General features: G+C 32.7%; 2 protein-coding genes and 1 long non-coding RNA gene across 4 annotated transcripts; 1 reads left to right on the top strand and 2 right to left on the bottom strand.

Moving 5' to 3' along the window:
• Window positions 1-1,087: 1,087 nt before the first annotated feature.
• LOC105769601 (zinc-finger homeodomain protein 5) lies at window positions 1,088-3,019 on the top strand. 2 transcript variants are annotated; one of them, XM_012590342.2, is made up of 2 exons: window positions 1,088-1,416; window positions 1,542-3,019. In XM_012590342.2, the coding sequence occupies exon 2, from the start codon at window positions 1,827-1,829 to the stop codon at window positions 2,724-2,726; it is 900 nt and encodes a 299-aa protein (XP_012445796.1). In that variant the 5' UTR covers window positions 1,088-1,416; window positions 1,542-1,826; the 3' UTR covers window positions 2,727-3,019. The 2 variants fall into 2 exon arrangements, with proteins under 2 accessions (XP_012445796.1, XP_012445797.1); XM_012590343.2 differs by having other exon boundaries at window positions 1,088-1,420.
• A 10,901-nt stretch (window positions 3,020-13,920) lies between these two features.
• LOC105769602 (uncharacterized) lies at window positions 13,921-16,060 on the bottom strand. Its single transcript, XR_008196337.1, has 2 exons — window positions 15,982-16,060; window positions 13,921-15,507 (listed from the first exon to the last, which is right to left on the bottom strand). It is a non-coding gene; the product is annotated as an uncharacterized LOC105769602 (long non-coding RNA).
• Window positions 16,061-17,859: 1,799 nt separating this feature from the next.
• LOC105765893 (protein RADIALIS-like 6) lies at window positions 17,860-19,733 on the bottom strand. The gene is made up of 2 exons (XM_012585168.2): window positions 19,239-19,733; window positions 17,860-18,148 (listed from the first exon to the last, which is right to left on the bottom strand). The coding sequence occupies exon 1, from the start codon at window positions 19,511-19,513 to the stop codon at window positions 19,256-19,258; it is 258 nt and encodes an 85-aa protein (XP_012440622.1). The 5' UTR covers window positions 19,514-19,733; the 3' UTR covers window positions 17,860-18,148; window positions 19,239-19,255.
• Between the last annotated feature and the right edge of the window lie 470 nt (window positions 19,734-20,203).

The raw sequence follows: 20,203 nt of genomic DNA, 5'->3' as shown, positions 1-20,203 counted from the left end.
ATAATAATATATAATTTAATTATGATCTCCTCAAAAAATTTCTGGCTTCATCCATACATATGATTGGGTTCAACTCTTTTTTACATCAATAAAACACCAAGCAAACATTATTTTAATATGATATTTACATATTTAAATTTCGTTTTATTCATATTTTAATCTATTTTTATTTTAATTATATGTTATAGTCAAACTTACATCTATATTTTTTATATAAATAAAAGAAGGTTACACTGCCTTAAATCAAATTATTGTATCATTTAATTTATCTTTTATAAGTAATTTCAGGTTTAAGAATATCAACATAAACTAAGTTAACATTATTAAAACATCTGTATACGTGATAGATATATAAGGAAAAATTAAAGTCGAAACATAGTAAAAAAAAACTACAACATAATTTGATATTTTGTATTGATTGTCTCATCCTGAGCTGACGTGATAAGCGTCCTGGGTGAGTGAGGATTCTTTGAATTCGAGGTGCCATTGGTTGAAACTGTACTGCAGCCAAACAAAACATGAAATCAATACAACGTGGACAAGTGACAAATGAAGCCATCGATTGCAGCACGGAAAGGTAAAGACATTGCTTGGGGCAAGCGTGGTTATTGCCAGAGTCTGAGAGTTACAGAAATGCGCACATTAGGGTTTGAATTTTGATGTTTCAGATCCCATTCACTCAGCAACAGGACCACAACTCCACTGTGGACCATCCCCAAAGTTTTTTTATTTTTTCATTTTTGCTTTGAATCTGCAGCTACTGTTAAAAAATCTATCTTTTTAGCCTGTAATGGAGTGGTTATTAGTTTATGGAAAGCAGTTTTTATGAAGAAAAATTGAGGTTTATGCTGGGTAGTGGGAGAAGATTATGGAAGAAGCAAAGCTGCGTCGCATCAGGGGCCGAGTCTATAAGACTATAACTATCTGCTTGGTCATTTCGGGAAGGGGAAGGGGGGGAATCAAGTGGGCTAAAGATAAGAACTAGGAAAGAGGGGAAGGGAGGGAGGGGGGAAGGCAATAATGGAGGGTAAGAGTGGGACCCAAATGTGGCAGGGCGTGGAAGAGGGTTGAACATGACGTTGTCGGTTGTTTTGTACATAGAAAAAAGAAAAACCCCTTAATCTCATCATAAATCTCCCTCATTTAAAGAATCACTCTGATCTTTTCCCGGCCTCACCGCAAGCAACCAACCTGTCTCTTGTTGGGATATATATCTGTAGTTGGCTTATTGGGAGCACAAACCCAAACACTGTATCCTTAACCCTAAACTCCAACCCCCCAACCCCAAATTCCTTTCCCTCGTTTCTCTTTGCTTCTCCCTTGCTAATTACAGATGTTTACACCCTGCTTAGATGGTGTGGTAATGGCGTAAAAGCGGTGGCCTGACTCTGCCGTTTCCTCATCTCTTTCTTAAAAGTCTGTGAGTTTTTGGTCCCATTTCACTTTAATGTCTTTGTTTGTTGTTTGAGGGTTAATGCTCTTTCATCATATCCATTTTTATTTCCGTAACAAATCTCTTTCATCTCTCTCTTTTATCTCAGCTCTCGTTGAAATTTGGGGTATGGGTCGAGGGATTTTGGCACCATAATGCTGAATACATGAATATCTGAGGAGGAGGAGGAGGAAGAGATAAGGGAAACCAACCATATATCCTAGATAAGCTACGTACTTGCATCTTCTCTTTTATGAAATGCTTCAAGTTGCACACAAAAGCACGGGAAAACAAATCTATTATTAGTTGAACTTTGAGCTTGTTTAGCTTGGATAAAATATCATAAAAAAGTTTGCTTCTTTTTTTTGTTTTTCAACCAACTACTCCTTAAATTATGGAAGTGAGAGGCCAAGAACATGATATTAAAACGCCAGGGTCTTCAGCCTTTGGTCTTCACTCGCCTGGAGTAGAGAGAAGAAAAGATGGGAACCATAATGGTACGGCCGTTCTCACTTGCACTCAAACCCTAGATCATGTTCATCATCTCCAGAGGCAGCAATCACTCGGTCAAGGGAGATCCCCACATCCGGATCGAGTCGCTGCCGCCACTGGTGCTGCAGCTGTTGCTCCCATTTCAGTTGGTTCAAACGCAAAGCCGTCCAACTTCGTCAGATACCGAGAGTGTCTCAAGAACCATGCCGCCAGCATCGGCGGGAATGTGTACGATGGCTGCGGCGAGTTCATGCCTAGTGGTGAAGAAGGAACACTCGAGGCCTTGAAATGTGCTGCCTGTGACTGTCATCGCAACTTTCATCGCAAGGAGGTTGATGGGGAGACCCAATTCGGGGCTAATCCCAGTAGAACTTTGATGCTTAACCCACTTCAGTTGCCTCCTCCGTTGCCATCCCCAACCATGCTGCACCCTCATCATAAGTATTCAATTCATACAAGTCCGTCCAGTGCAATAGTTGCATCGATGAATAACATGGCGTTCGGAAGCGGCGGTGGCGGTGGGAACGAGTCTTCAAGCGAGGATCTTAACGTGTTCCAATCTAACGCCGACGGAGTGCCCCCGCCTCCGCCTTATGTGTTGTCAAAGAAGAGGTTCCGCACCAAATTTACGCAGGAGCAGAAGGATAAGATGTTGGAGTTAGCCGAGAAAGTGGGTTGGAGGATCAATAAACAAGACGAGGAGGAAGTACAGAAGTTTTGTGCTGAGTATGGGGTGAAAAGGCAGGTATTCAAGGTTTGGATGCATAATAACAAGAACGTGAAGAAGCCGCCACCGGAGTAAGAGTTGTTAATTTTCATGGTTGCTAAACGAGTAGAATGACATGTGAGACATGTATATACAAGAGGCAGCCTGGATTCATGAGACAACTTGTTAGTGTGAGGAGGGAGCTGGCCTTGAGCTTGAATGGTTTTGTATGATTCTTCACTGTAAACCACGGTTATATCTTTGCATTGAGCACTTATCTCTTGTATTAATTGTTTTCTCTTTAAATTATGCTAGTTTCTTTCTCATTATTTCTGAAAACAAGGAAATTTGAAATGGGGAAATGATGGTGTCTCGTTCTTCGTATTTAATGCTATGATTGAAATGGTGAATTTCATTGCATGCAAGCTGTTGTTGAGCTACTGTTCCATCGGGTCAACCGGATTTAAGTTCTTGCTAGTTAAATCTGGCCCTTTTTCTTCCCAGAAGTTGAATCTGGCCTTAAGTCCAACCAAAAAGAAAGAAAGAAAAAAAAAACCTTTAGTAGGGTCATGGCTTGCTCAAAGATTTGACCCTTTTGTTGGGGTCCAATTTCAACGTACCTTTTGATCTATTGTGTTTGACATGAGCCTGCCAGATTATATAACAACAATCTCTTTGGTATTCGTATTTGGATACTTTGGAACTATCTCATGGCTCTTAACTCTCAACAGGAAAAATGCATACCAATTCCACCCCAAAACAAAAAAGACTGCTGTGGAATTGGACAATACGTACGCTCTCTGAGATTGTGACACAAAACTTTGGTTGCATGTTTAAACAGCAAACCAAGAATAAAAACAATTTGTTCCTACCGTTTCCACTATCTGGTTTTATTTCGATACTTTTACATAATTCAGACTGTTAGAATTTTAAATCGATAGTTACATTAGCCAAATTCTGATACCCTCTCAAGTAATTAGGCCCTCAGCTTAAACCCCATAATTAGCCAATGCATGCGCCCCGCGTTTCCATTCAGAGTCTATTTGTTTGTATTCATGAGCACCTGCAGGAAAAAGCGCTCTTCCGAATTGGTAAGCAAATGATGATTTTACAGGCTTTTGTGTGCTTTTGAGTTCCATGAACATGATGACACAGGAAGAGTCACTACACCAAAATAGGCTTTTAGCGGCACATTTTGCGGCGTTTAAATAGAAAACGCCGCTAAAAATCGAGAAATAACGGCGCTTCATATGAAACGCCACAAAAAATATAATTAGTGGCGTTTTAAAAAAAAAAGCCGCAAAAATCGAAACCCAACAACGCCGTTTTCTGACTTTTCGGGGGCTTTAGCGGCGTTTTTATGTAAGCGCCGCTAATGTTCTGAGCTTTAGCGGTGTTTTTATGTAAGCGCCGCTAATGTTCTAGGCTTTAGCGGCATTTTTATCTAAACGCCGCTAATGTTCTGGGCTTTAGCGGCGTTTTTATGTAAGCGCCGCTAATGTTCTGGGCTTTAGCGGCGTTTTTATTCAAGCGCCGCTAATGTTCTGGGCTTTAGCGGCGTTTTTATGTAAGCGCCGCTAATGTTCTGGGATTTAGCGGCGTTTTTTAGTAAGCGCCGCTAATGTTCTGGACTTTAGCGGCGTTTTTATTGATGCGCCGCTATTTCTCAGGCCTTTAGCGGCGCTTTTTTAAAAAACGCCACTAATGCTCTTCATTTAGTGGCATTTTTAGAAAGCGCCGCAAAAAAATTATTTACCTATTTATTATTTAATTGATTTATTTATATTAATTAAAATTAGAAGTTTTCATTTAAGTTACCATTAATTTGTTAAAATCGGCCTTGACCATATGACTTTCTCAAAACCCTTTAACCCTAAATTCATAATTCTTAAACCCTAAACCCTAAAAATTTCAAAAAATATATTAATGTAAAACTTATATATGTTTATAAACATGATGTACATGTATATACATAGATATATATATATATTAATGTAAAAGCTTATATATGTTTATAAAAATTGTGGAAGCAGATACTTAATATTGATTATAAATTTTGGGGTTTAGGGTTTAATTGGTGGTTTAAGGGCTATAGTATGTAGTTTAAGGGTTTTATAGTTTAAGGTTTAATGTTTACTATAGTATGTAGTTTAAGGGTTTTATAGTTTATGGTTTAGGGTTTGTTATATTGGGTTTGTGATTTAGTGTTTTAAAGTTTGTTGTTTGGAGTTTAGTTTTTATAGTCAGAGTCTTAGTGTTTAATTATGGTTTTAAGGGTCGGTTAGGGTATTAGGGTTTAAGGGTTAGGGATTTTGATAAAAAATATAAAGTTATTTTAGGGTTCAAACAAGCAATAAGATTCTTTTTGATTACTTTTAATTGTAACTTATAATATATATTTATGATTTAAAGTTTAGGGTGTTAGGGTACATTTTGTGTTTAGTATTTTAGGTTCAGTGGTTAATGTTTGTTATTTGGATTTAGGGTTTACGATTTAGGGTCTGGTTTATGGTATAGTTTTTAATTGTTAGTGTCTTATTGTTTATGGCTGTAACGGTTTAAGGTTTATAAAAAATGACAAAAATTAATTTAATTTTAGTGTTTATGCATTAGTGGCGTTTTAGTTCAGAGGTTAAAAGACCAGATGGCTCAGATGCAATACATGCCTTCGGGGAGTCAGGCTCAAGCTGAAGTTCAGAGGTTAAAAGACCAGATGGCTCAGATGCAAGCGACCACAGTTGAGGTTCAAAGGAAATATGAAGAACTCCAGCTACAACTTAAAGCAGAGGCGGCAGCGAGGGAAACAGAGGTTGCAGCGAGAGAAGCAGAGGCTGCAGCGAGAGAAGCAAAGTAGAGCAGAAAGTACGACGAACTCCAACAGCAGCTTCAGAGTATGATGAAGATGTTTCAGCAGTCCCAACCTCCGTCGTCATAGTGTATTGTATAAATATTTTTATCATTTTAACATTTTTGTGAAAATAATAGAATATTGATATTAATATTATATTATTCGTTTAATTTGAAATATTATATAAATTTATTGCTATTGGCTGGTATAGATTTAGTTGCTTTTGATTTGTTGCTACAGGAGGGTTGAAAAAAAAATTGGTATTTTTCAAAAACCCCAAAATTAGTGGCGTTTTTTAAAAAAGCGCCACTAAAAACAACCAAATAAATAGTGGCGTTTGTGTAAAAAGCGCCGCTAAAGAACATGAGCTTTAGCGGCGTTTGTGTTAGAAGCGCCGCTAAAGAACATGAACTTTAGCGGCTTTAATGTTAAAAGCGCCGCCAAAAAATATGACCTTTAGCGGCGTTTGTGTTAAAAGCGCCGCTAAAGGTCGGAACACGACCTTTAGCGGCGTTTGTGTATAAAGCGCCACTAAAGAATATGACTTTTAGCGGCGTTTTTAAAAATAAGCGCCGCAAATGTTTGTGGAGTTGTCATTAGCGGCAATTTTAGCGGCACTTTAGGAAGCGCCGCAAATACTTTTAGTGGCGCTAAAAAGCGCCGCTAAAGGCTTAAAAAAACGCCGCTAAAAACCTGTTTTTGTGTAGTGAGTGGAAAAAACTACTTCATCCACATCTAATAATATTATTACTATTCGAACTAGACATGGTTGTTTTCCAGAAAAAAAAAGATCTAAAACGAAAATGTATCTTTTGCAGTCCAAAATTTATTGGACGAGAAACCAAGGGAATATAAATAAATAAGTAGTATACAGGATACTACTCTAATTTGGTGCCTCAATCCCATATTGTATTTAATGGGTGCAGCCTCATATCCGGGTCCAAAAGCCCTCGAGGATGGTGGTGACCGCTGTGGCACAGTCCTGAACGTTAATTTACCAACAAGGCAATTACCAAATGCAGTGTAAACTGGGATATTTATCAAGTAGTAAAAATCACAATTAACTTGTCCCTGGCCCAGTGGCAGTCAGTCAATGGCGAGACGCGGTCTCTTCACATGGTCCGGGGCATTTCCTGCGGTACTTGACACGCTCTTGGTGGCTTCTTTAAACCCTGATGTAGTAGCCTTGTCTATTTATTCTGGGGAAAGTACGTCATCGGCTACCACAGACCGGAGTGAACGAGCCGCCATCAATGAGAAAACAAGTACTACTAAAGCCATCTTTGCCATCTTTAATTTGTTCGTTCGTTCGTTCTTTCTATAAGTAGTTGGATTTTATATCCAAATAAAACAAACAAAAAAAAATTTCCAAATTAGAACACCCCACAAGATGTTACAAAATACAACAAAGTGAAAATCAGTTTCCCAAATCTATTTTAAGGTTTCCCAATAAATTCTCTAATCCGAATTTTTTAAAGTCAAGTCAAGTATCAATTAACGTCAAGCCATTGTAGAAATCAAATCAAATGATGCACGGGTCAAATATTTATAAGAAAATTGATTTCGGATAGTCCAATTTTCAAGTCTGTAATTTTTTTAAATTTAAAATTTAGCCAATATACTTTAAATAAGACTTAAAATTTTAAAACTTCTATTTTCATATCTTCAATAAAAAAATAAAAATATAATTTTTAAAAATAAAAAAATATGAAAAAAACTCTTTAAAATTTTAAAAATAATTTTAAAAATATAGGAAAAACCTTTAAAATTCAATGTTATCTAAATAAGACCAGATGGCTATTCGAATAGAGAATCGATTATGGTATCAATTCGGTGAGAGGTAAAATATCGATGATTTGTGAACCATTGGCATAATAATAACTACAATAAAAATAGCAGTAATACTTTTAGCACCACCAAAAGTGAAACATACAAAACAAAAAGAGTTCTAAAGATAGCCTTTGAAAATTAGAGATAAATTATATTATCAATGTGGTAATAAAACAAGTCAATATTAATATAATATTTTATAGTGCAAAATTAATTTGAAGCTCCATAAGAGCTGATATATAAATATTCGAAAGAATATAATTTTGATAGTCAATGCATTATGTTCTAGTCATCTTAAGTAAATTGATAAGTTTTAAAAGATATTTGTTGTAATGAATATTATATTAAGACTATGGGTGAGGAGAAAATTAATTTCTATATATTAAATATATTATATTCGGTAAGAATTTTGTATTGAAAAACTAGCGTCTTTTCCTCTAGTTCGTACTATACAAATATTAGTATGGTTAAAACACATGCAATAGCGAATTAGAAGTTTATATTAGTCTTGTTGAATCATATGAGATGGTAAACCGAATTTTATTAGTACAAATATATTAATTAGTTAGCATGATCGGATAGACCATCGACCAATAATAATGCAACAAATGAGAATTTACATGGATATTTATTAAAGAACATGAAGATTATTCATTTTAAATATTTCTCAATTGCTTCATGTTCTCAAAGTAGATGATTTATTAGAATCTCGAGGCAAAAATTGAGATTAACTCTCTTACATTTCGAAAGAAATATAGACCCATTTATTCAACAAGTAGGTGCCTTGATATGATTTTAGTAGATGCATATACAAGATAATCACATTACGTTATCAAATTGTAACTGGTTGTTTTTGAGATTATTTTTTAATGATTAGTTTAAGAATAAAATTTTCAAATTATGTAATCGACACAGTTCTTGATATTGTTGATGAGTTTATTTCTCAAGCTTTCAATGATTATTGTATGTTAGATTGTTCGTGCGAATAACTATCACAAAAGTTTGTTGTTTATACTCATAAAATGGTTTAGCAGAATGAATAACTAAATGCCTCTAGTTAGTAGTTAAATCGTATCCTTTGAGAATAAAACTTTTTATATATGTATAACGACATGATACTTTATATGAATCTGCCCTTGTATGCATCATACTGATAAGTTATGATAAATACTCTCTGTTACATATGCCTTTAGGTTATGAGCCAAATGCAACTTATTTTAGAATTTTTGAATGTACGACATATATTCAAGTTGCCCCACTACAATGGACAAAATGAGTATTCAAAAAAAGTTAGAAATGCATATTAGTTATGAGTCTCCTTTTATTATTAAATATTTTAAACAGATTGAAAATTCAATTATGAAATGATTTGCTTATTACTATTTTAATTTGACTGTTTTTCCAATATTAAGGAGAGAAACAATGGTCAGATGAAACAATTACTTAAATGAATTATCATTATCCAGATCCTTGTAAAAAGTAAATTGAAATAGAAGTTCAAAAGATAAATTTTATTGCAAGTTAACTGCTAGATGTATTTACTGACATAATTAAAATAATCAAGTGTTACATACCAACTAATATTTTGATTTAAATTGAAGTCGTAGCAGGACAAATTGTTAAAGTAAATGAAAGTAATGTGTAACACCCCCTAACCCCGAACCGTCGCCAGAACAGGGTTATGAGGCATTACCGAACATATCAGACAACTTACGAATAATTCATAAATAAAATGGCATTCATAGTAATAACTAAGTTCTTATATAATGAACTCTCGAAGTCTAAAACATGTATTAAAAGTGAAATGGGACTCGTTTAAGTACTCCGGAAATTTTTTTTTTCAACAGCACCTCTGCTTATTTTCACATAAAACCCCCTGCAAACAAACCGTATCCATTTCCAAAAATAACCAATTCAACCAATTCAATATTATATCAATTTAAATTTATCAATGTACTAATTAAATTGAAACGGATAAACTTCTTTCATTATAATTCTTAGACTTGTACTACTAACATTTTTAACCATTTATATTCAAAACATAACAACCTTTATATACATCCTATGTACATGTCACATTACTAAAAGAAAATATACATCACCAAAAGTTTGCTGAAGTCGGGTCTAGCTTTGGATGCTGGTTCAGTACTTGACTTCTACAACTTGCGCACGGAAACAACTGTACGCTGAGTATGCATATACTCAGTGGTATCACTATAATTTAATTTATATTTAAATACATTAAATCACACATACACACATACTTTTACATTACAATTATCATCACTTAATGAACAATTCAATCTTTTATATTATCATTTGATTATATATATATATATATACAATTCTTATTTCTTTATTTCAATTCTCACCTTTCACATATGTCATATCATTCAAATTTAGTTTTATCAGTAAATTTATTTCATTTGCCCCTATTAACTTGACTCGGACTCGGCGGATACACGGATTCCAACCAACACACCAGTACTATACATTGTACCTTAACGGTACACAGCACCTAAACAGTAATTAGTAACGGTAGCAGTAACAGTAATAGTATTCAACACACAAAGTGCTGAATCTGTAACAGTAACGGTAACAGTATTCGACACACAAAGTGTCGAATCAGTAACAGTAATAGTAGTCGGCATATAAATGCCTGATCAGTAAGCCGGCAAAAACCCGTACTCTTCTATATCCTATGGCATGCCAACTATATCCGACTTGCCCGACTAGTTAATAGTTATTTAATTCACTTTTCAATACAATTACCATCTTAGTTCAGTATCAATTATAATTCCTTATTTCAATCAGTTTCACAATATTGCAGTAATTCATTACTTCAGTAATTTCACAGTTCAATGCAGTACACATAACAATATTCAGTAACTTCACAATTCAATTCAGTACTCAAAAACAATATTCAATATTTCATAATGCAATTCAGTATCAGTCTCAATTTCAATACCCAATCATAAATTTTCATTTTACTAAACACTTACCTTAAAATACTTACCACACATAATTAGTAAATTAAACACATAATAATGATAAAGTTTGAATTGTAGTGATACAAACCAAAATTTTCTTCGGATTTAATCATCGACGATCTTTTCTTTTTCTTTTTGGGCCGATGCTTCAGGCTCGATATTAGCAATTTAGAATTAAACCTTGAAAACCCTAAACTTCTTCTTTTCTTTTCTCTTTTTCTTTGCTTTCTGTTTCATCCCCTATTCTGTTTCTATTAACCTTTTTTTTTCTTTCGTTACTTTACTATAATAATAATATAATAATAATATAATATATAATATATAATATGAAATAAAACATAATAAATATTTTTATTATTTAATAGTATAATATATTCATTAAACTTAAAGATTAACCGTTTCAACTTATGCTTTTGGTTTAATTGCCCTTTTAGTCCTTTTACTTTTTGTATTATATTTGTTTATTAATTTAACAATAATATAATATATATAATTATAAAATATCTATTACTTAAATAATCAGTAAATTTAATACATATATTACAAATATCGTATTTTAATGAACACACTTGTATTTTATCATCACCTTACACTTGTCTTTATTTATTTTGTTTTATAATATAATAATAACTAATAAATATCTTTTGCTTATTATTTAAAAATATACAAGTATATTACAAGTGTATTTTCATGTATTTTACACATGTTTATTATCACTACCATACATTTATCACTATTTTAATATAAAACCATAATAATATTTATGTATAATACATAATAAAAAAAAGTCTTCCCATTTGCCGCCTCATCTAATGAAATAGGCATAATGTCCTACTTAATCCCCTTTATTTTATTTTAATCTATAATTAAACTTTTACACTTAATTCTATTTAGTCATTTTTCCTAATTATTCTTAATTAGACTAAATTCACCCAATTAATACTTAATTAAACACTCAACCGAACTCATAATTACTCCTAATAATTATTTACGGGCTCGGTTTACTAAGACGAAGGCCTGATAACACACTTTTTCGGTGCTCACGGATTTTGGGTCGTTACATAATGCATGCTTGAAACATGGTAGATTGGTTGGTTCCAAAAATAAAAATCATTGTAAAAATAGAGAAGCAAGTATCCAAGATGGTCATATTTTGGAGGCAAGTGTCCAAGAAGAAGCCACTGACATAATTGATTAGAAAACCCAAGAAGAGGTTTGAGTACCTGAAAATAGTGATAATGAAGAAGTCTCGATAAGTTATGTCACTTCAAGAAAAAGATGTAACTAAAAAATATAGTTGTAGACAACATTTTTACTTATAATGTTGTTATTATTGAAGTATAAAAAAAATGAGGATTCTGAGCCTAAATCTGTTGAGGAATACAACAATAGAAAAATTGATCAAATTAAAAAGATGCAATTCAAGCAAAATTGAATTCACTCGCTAAATATGAGGTTTTTGAACCTATTATCCAAGCATCTAAATATGTAAAACCTGTAGGATATAAAAGGTATTTGTGTGAAAATGAAATGAGAAAAATAAAGCAGTAAAATATAAAGCATGACCTGCAATACAATGATTTTCTCAAAGGCTTGACATTGATTATGAAGAGACATATTCCCCTATGGTAGATGCAATCACGTTTAGATATCTTATTAGTCTTGTAGTACGTGAAAAACTTGATATATGCCTAATGAATGTTGTTACAACCTATTTGTATGGCTCGCTTGATAGTGAAATTTATATAAAAATCTTGGAAGATTTAAAATCACAGAATGATATAGAGTTTCTTGGGAAAAGTGTTTGATCGGATTAAAGAAATCTTAGTGAATACTTATTGAAAGAAGGTTATAAAAATGATCCAATTTGTCCACATGTTTTTACAAAAAGGTTTGGATCTAATTTTATGATAATTTTTATTTATGTTGACGATTTGAATATTCTTGGAACTCCTGAAGAGCTTCAAAATACAATAAATTGTTTAAAGAAAGAATTTGAGATGAAAGATCTTGAAAAAAACAAAATTTTGTCTCAACCTACAGATCGAACGTTTAAATGATAGAATTAATGCCTATTAGTCAACTTATACAAAAAAGATCTTAAAGAGATTTTACAAGAATAAAACATATCCCTTGAGTACCCCCGATGGTTGCATGATCACTAGATGTGAATAAAGACTCATTTCATCGTTGCAAAAATGTTGCAGAGTTTCTTGATCTTAAAGTACCATATCTAAATGCCATAAGGACATATCTTGCAAGCAATATATGACCTAATATAGCATTTGTTGTATGCTTGTTAGTAAGATTTAGTTCTTTACCAACACGTAATCATTAGAATGAAATTAAACATGTATTTAAATATATCAGAGGAACCGTTGGTATGAGGTTATCTTATTCAAATGATTTAATACCTCTATTAGTTGGCTATACCGATGTTTGATGTAAAACCCCTATCCAGTATCCGTTGCTGGATTAGGGTTATGAGGCGTTACCGGACAAAAAAAAACATTTTCGAACAAGCACTTATTACAATTCATGTATAAAATTTTATCAACTTCTTTATCAAAGTTCTCAAGCTCAAATAACATCTCACCAATCATTCATAAATGTCAAGTCATTACATATATATATATATATCACATATCTAATTAAATAAATCATAATTATTCACGAACCAAGTAGCCATAATTCACTCAATCACATAAACCAAATTCGCATTACAAACCATGCTCTGAAACTCAACCAAGTCATTACCATTTACTTATTCAAATATTCGTACCAACTAATATATATCCATATCCTGTTTCTTATGCTTCATAAGTTCAACGTTCGAAGCATATGTCCATCTATTCATGGCATTCGAATACCTAAAATATAATTAAATATATTTTATTCCATATAACAATCACATATTTCATCTCATTCTTTTGTATACATCTAATTCAATGGCTAATTATTAAACGTATCATTTCATAAACCTAAGTGCGTTAGCAAATCAAGCTAAACCAATCCATATTATACGACCTATTAATTATCCAAATATAGGTCATTATCAAATATCACCAGATGGTCAAATATAGTTTTAATACATTACAATTTCATGCGCAATATGCTACAGTAACAATAGCTATTCCTAAACTCAGTTGCCGAATCAAGTATACCAAATTTATAAGCTTTACACATTTGTATATTATACCAATTTGACCATTTCCCACAGCTTAATTTCCACTAACAAAATAGATAATAACTAGCATTATCACATTACCAAAATATACCTATTTTCACATTACAAAATTATGCGCATATTACATATCAATTTGAACCATTTTCGAACACTAATAAATAGACATATCATGCCTAGTTCACATGCTAAAATCATGTCTAGACATCACCCTTTTCAACCATCCAATGAGTCATTTAAAAATCGAACCTAAATGAACAACCATTCAAGCATAAAACATGTGCATACTTTGCCATCACCAACCGTACCTAAACAACCAATATACAAGCCATCAATTATACCAACTTATTTTATAGAAACTCATGCATTTTAGCAAAACACAACCATCAACTAACTCATTATTCAAACAAAATCATATAACCAAATACCACACATATATACACCATGAAACATACTTCCATAATAATCTTGAGATATGACCGAATACACACAAGCATTAACATCATGATTAAGCCATTTTCGCATGTCTATATATATACACAACTTCCAAAACCAGTATATCAAAACTAGCCTATACATGCCACATAACCAAAACTCAAAGCATTTATTTACTGAAGCAAAAACTGGATAGTGTGATGTGGTCTCCTACGACTTCCAATCCGAGCAAGCATCCGAAACTCTATAAACATAGGGAAAATACACAAAGTAAGCTTTGAAAGCTTAGTAAGCCATAAGCAAATAATTCATCACAGTAACATATATAATTCAATTCGAATAGACTGAATTTAGTTAATCTCATACACATATAAAATCACTTTTCTCATATAATCCATATTATCACATTACACAACTTCACTTACCTTATTTATCAATGAACATATAAACCATGCTTTAAAATTCAATCATTTCAATCTTATTTATCAATTCAAAATTCAAATTAACTACCATACATCAAAGTCATATTACACATGCTTCATAATTCCACTGTTCGAACCATATATACTCCTCATTCAAATATATCACATTCGGTCATACAAACGCATAACCAACAAATCAAAACATGTTTCTTTAACTCTTTCACATATACATAACATATGTAATAATTTAACCTTATCAATAACATTTATCTAATCATTTTTCAAACCAAACTAGCATACCTCAAAACCATGTTTCATGTTTCATAAATCCCATGTTCGAAACATAGGACCACAATTTCATGGTATTCGAACTCTTGAATATAATTAAGCTTATTTCATTACAATTTCATATAACGAGCATATGTATCACAAAGTTCATTTATATACATTCATTTCATTCATTTTCATGTATTTCACATATCGTCATTTGAAACATACTCACCTTTCATTCTTGAATATCGTATACACTTCGTACGTACCTGAATCGGATATACTTTCACATAGTTATTTGAAACATACTCACCTTTCATTCTTGAATATCATATACACTTCGTACGTACCTGAATCAGATATACTTTCACATAGTCATTCATTTCTCGATATTGCCCGTTGAACCATTCGGAATCAATAAGGATACTCAGATAGCTCGGAAGATCTTACAATGCCAACATCCCAGATGTGGTCTTACATGTAATCAAATATCGATGCCACTGCCCTAGACAGGGTCTTATACGAAATCGTATACGATGTCGATGTCCAAGATATGGTCTTAGACAAAAATCTCAAATCGACACCAACGTCCCAGACGTGGTCTTACAAGATAAATCATATCGGAATCTTATGTCATGACATATGTATCCTATACTATTCCTATGGTTCGTACAGCGCTTTTGGACGTTATAATTCGATCGATTCAAGCTCTTAACGAGTATTTATTTACTCATATACTTATTATAATTCAATTCAGCACATATAACACACATACTTTTGAATTTAACAGTATTTATTTACTTATGAACTTACCTCGTACGGACATGAACGAACCGGATGACGATTAAAAAATTTTCGATTTTTCCCCGATCCAAATCTGATCTCCTCTTTTCTTGATCTAATTCAATTCAAATTTGGCTTGTTTAATAACATATTCATTCAATTTTATCCAAAAATACGTAATTTTGGCATTTTTCATTTTAGCCCCTAATATTTCACATTTTTACAATTTAGTCCCTATTTCAAAATAACACAAATTACTCAAAATTTCAACAAACCCATGTTAGGCCGAATTTACCCTAGGTCCTTAGCAGCCCATTTATTCAATTTATTTCATAATTTGACCCTTCAATTTACAAATTTCACAATTTAATCCTTAATAGACATTTTTATCAAAAATCATTTAATTAAACATATTAATCTATCAACAAATATTTATTTTTCATCATCAAACAAAAAAAACATCAAGATATCATCAATGGAAAATCACAAATTCAGCATAAATTCTGAAAATTAGGGCATGGGCTAGCTAGAATACAAAGCAACGATCTCAAAAACATAAAAATCATCAAAAACCGAGCAAAGAACATACCTAAATCAAGATTTAAAGGTGCCGAAATTCACCAAGCTTCAAACCTTATTTATTTTCTCTATATTCGGTTGAACATGCCAGAATATAAGCATATTTTAACTTTATTTTATTTAATAATAACGTTATTCCTAAAATTACTTATTAAACCTTAATTAATATAATTCATAAACACTTAGTGGATGGTCATTATTGTCCATTAACCATATCAATGGTCCATTTGCATAATAAGGACTTAGCAATATAGCACATTAACAAATAGCATACAACTTTTGCATTTTGTGCGATTAAGTCCTTTTATCAAATTAACCAACCAATCGGTAAAATTACTTCTCGAAATTTTCACACATATCAAATAATATGTTGTAAATACCAAAAATAATATTAAAATAATTTTACGACCTCGAATTTGTGGTTCCGAAACCACTGTTCTGTCTAGGGTCTAAACCGGACTGTTACATTTGATATTCATCGGATTCACATAAAGATCGATTTCAAACAGGATATTTATTTACATATGGAGGTATTGTCTCTTAGGGTTAGACACATAAAAATTATAATGTACGTAAGGGAAAAGGTCAAGAGGAAGAAATCAATTTATGGGGATATTTTATCCGTCAAATCTAACTAATTCTTAAACTCGTGGAAATTATACTATTGTAAATGTTGTAAAATCATTGTTGGGTTTTGATTTGCAAAATACTCACCACCCAACGCAAGAGTCCAAAATTTTATTTGAGATTGTTTATATTTTTTTAAACGAAATCATTAGTTTAATTGAATACAAGTTGACAAGATTTTTGGAGATGCGTGCCTTTCACACTTCTATAACTCTATATAGCAAATTAGCTTATTGCATTGGAATAAGTCAAGAATCCAAATATTGCCAAGGAAAGTGGTTCCAAATTACTCTTATCTTGATTAAGTACTCTTGTAATTTAGAATTATGAAAGTTTATTCGAGCTTTAACGATTATGTTGGATTCTTGCAAGCATACGTCAAACATGAGTTTTAATAAAGATAGAAGATAACAACTTCTTTGAAATTCGTATGATATAAATATGTTTATTTTGAAAAGTTAATATAACCTCAATTAAAATATTTGATGATATAAATCAAACAGTACAGATTTCTAATGGGGGTGTAGCTCAGATGGTGATGCGCTCGCTTCGCATGTGAGAGGTACGGGGATCGATGCCCTGCATCTCCAATTTTCACCCTTTTTCTGTTTTTGTTTTCGAATTCCAATTTTCTTTTATTGGAAAGAAAAAAATCCCCCCGCCTTTCCATCTTTCTTAAAAACACGGCAATCCCTTCTGTATTTCGTTCTTTTGATTTTTAACCTCTCTCTCGTTGATTGCTTCGGAAAATCAATATCTCCTCTCTCTCATTTTTTTTCCACATCCAATCTTTTCAGTCAATTGCCTGACTGGTTCTCTATTCAGACTCAGTACAATTTTGGAGGCTGAATTTCAACAGGTAAGATGTTATGCATATTTTGATTGCTCTCATTTTATTCAACAATTATTAAAAATTTGTGTTTTATTCTTTAAATTCCATGCCATTGCGATACAAGAGAATCAAAACCAAATCTGTGCTTACTGAATGAACTTTACCCTGTTCTTAATGACGAAAAGGCAAAGGTTGTCTGTTCCTTTAGTGTTCGCCATTAATCGGCTTGATTGTTTTTTTTCCCTTTATTTCCAGAAAATAAGCATATTTTTTTCTTCGTTTTCCATTAATCATCTTGATTATTTTTTTATTCTTATTTCTAGAACAATCTTTTTTTTTCTCTGTTGATTAGTGGATTCCTTAATTTATTGCACTTATTTGAAAACAAACAAGGTAAACACTGATTCAGTAGACAAAGGATATACAGCATTTAGTAGTAATACTTTTTTTTAATTTAAAACTGGTAACTTCAGTACAATACTCACAAGCTTAATAATTGTAGAGTTCAACTTTTGTTGTCATATTAACAAACTGACACACACACACAAAAAGAAAAAACCAAACTGACTCGATCACTCAATGTAAAATAAGACAGGGAGAATCACGATGCAAATTCTCCAGTTCTTTATAATTTATTCTTTTTATTTTAGTTTTTACAGATTCTCTGACAGTGCAGCTGAAACTTGTGCTTCATTGGAGCCTTAGATTCTTCATAAACCTGTGGAGTATTTAAAGGTACAAGAGCATTAGAGTAATATACATATATAAAATATATAATGATTATCTTGCCTTTTAGGAAAGTAGTTTAATATATAAGAGGAGGAGCATGTGCAAATGGCTATATGTATGTTAGATTATTGCAATTATTTGTTTTTAGCTGAAGCATTGGATGGCTTCATAACTATGAATATTTTAATAAAAGGTTACAGAAGAATCCGAAATTTATGGTTTAAAAAATGGGTTACGTCAGATATGAATACGAGAAGCACCGGCTAACTTATTTATTTTGTTATTGAGTTTCAAGCCCTTTGAATTATATATAGGACCAGGTGCATGTGATCTAAACAAAAGGGGATTAGATTTCATGTGGGGTTTTTCTTAGTACGTTGAAGTAGGGTATGGACTATAGTTAGCGTATTATAAAAAAAATAAACATAAAGTAATGGAAAATATCTTCAGGGGAGATAGAGATCGGTGTTTGGTTTGAACTTTATTAACCAGAAATGGAAAGGTGAGTACATGACATGTTAGAGGAAACATGGATATGATTACAACCCATTTCAAAGTTTTTTTTTTTTTTAACGTCTTACCATGAATGCTAGCTTGGGAAGAATAGTGGATAACATTCTTTAAACGATTTCCAATGTAGTCAAAAAGGGGAGGAAAGGGTCACGTAATTAATTAGAAAGGAAAAGGAAAGATATCCCTTATATAGTTACTATTATTTGCTGTGTTTTAGAGCTCGAGTAACGTCCATGTTTCATGTTAAGGGTGCCCTCTTGAAACTACAGTCGTTGACTGCTCTTAACATAGTGAACCATATTCTTTAATAGGAGTTTTCTCAGATTGTTCATATTCCTATTGGTTTTGTTAAAACTTTCATTCCCTGCCCTGCCACAGCACTGTTATAAGTTGATAGTGTCTGGCATTGCAGAGGATGTCTAGAGAAAGATGGCTTCGTTTATTGAATAAGTATGTTGAGCCAGAAAATAGAGATGCATGACTGATAGTTTTCAAGTAGAAAAGACTAAAAGAAGTAGGAAATAAGTATTAAATTTGTAAATGGGAGATGGTTACTAATACAGTACCTTTGCACCCCAGCAATTCATCTTCTGTTACTCCCAGTGCTTTTGTAATTGGGTATAGGGATTTGACCAGATTCTATATACATGAGATCCCTCACTAGAATCTCATAATGCCTTCTTACTTCCTCGACTGATTTCTCGCCCACAGCTGCAGCCACCTTTTGCCAGCGGTCTGGGGTGTCCTTGTCATATACTGCAAGTGCCCTTTCAAATAGCTTGTTTTGCTTTGGAGTCCAGTAGGAGTTAGAATCACGTGAAAGCGTAATAGAGGATGCCATTTTTTACGTTGGGGGTGAATAAAAAAGGGAATGTAAGGCTTTCAAGATGAGATCTTAAAGGAAGAGTAACCGACAAAAGAGAAAGTAGCTAGGAAGAAGAAGAAGAAGAAGAAGAAGAAGAAGAAGAAGAAGAAGAAGAAGAAGAGATTGCCGCCCCAGTCAAGGGAGAAGACTGAAGTCAAGGGGATGATGGTATGGGTAAGAAATTGTAATGGTGGCTGCTTATAAAGAGAAAAACTGGTGGGGGTTGTGCAAGTTGGCGAATTTTTTTTGGTTGGGCCAATACGAAGATGTTATTCGCTTGCTGAAGCAAGGCTTTAATGGACAAGAATCCATTGTAAAAGAACTAACACTTTATAAAAATCTTTGCTTTGTCTTCTATTATGTCATTAACAAGTTGTTTTATTTTTTTTATTTTTTTTTGAGAATTTATCAGATTGGTGGGGATTAGATCCCCAAACAGAGTCTACCCATTAGCGTAGATGCTTCAACAATAAAATCTCAGATCATCCTTTTGAAACCCAGCAAAATATACAGTAAGATATTCTTCCAATTTTTGAGTGGGAGGATTGGATTTTCTTCCCTTCATTATTTTGGCAACTTGGTAAAATATACTCTATTTAAATAAAATTATTTATGTTTATTCTTCTTTTCTCAAAGTAGTACTATCGAGAAGATTAGGGCTTGAAG

Source organism: Gossypium raimondii, chromosome 5 (assembly GCF_025698545.1).
Source record: "Gossypium raimondii isolate GPD5lz chromosome 5, ASM2569854v1, whole genome shotgun sequence".
Lineage (NCBI taxonomy): Eukaryota > Viridiplantae > Streptophyta > Magnoliopsida > Malvales > Malvaceae > Gossypium > Gossypium raimondii.
This window is presented reverse-complemented; position numbering and strand designations above follow the sequence as displayed.

Excerpts from the sequence above, each read along its gene's own strand:
- LOC105765893 (XM_012585168.2), bottom strand. The coding sequence starts at position 19,513 with ATGGCATCCTCTATTACGCTTTCACGTGATTCTAACTCCTACTGGACT.
- LOC105769601 (XM_012590342.2), top strand. The coding sequence starts at position 1,827 with ATGGAAGTGAGAGGCCAAGAACATGATATTAAAACGCCAGGGTCTTCA.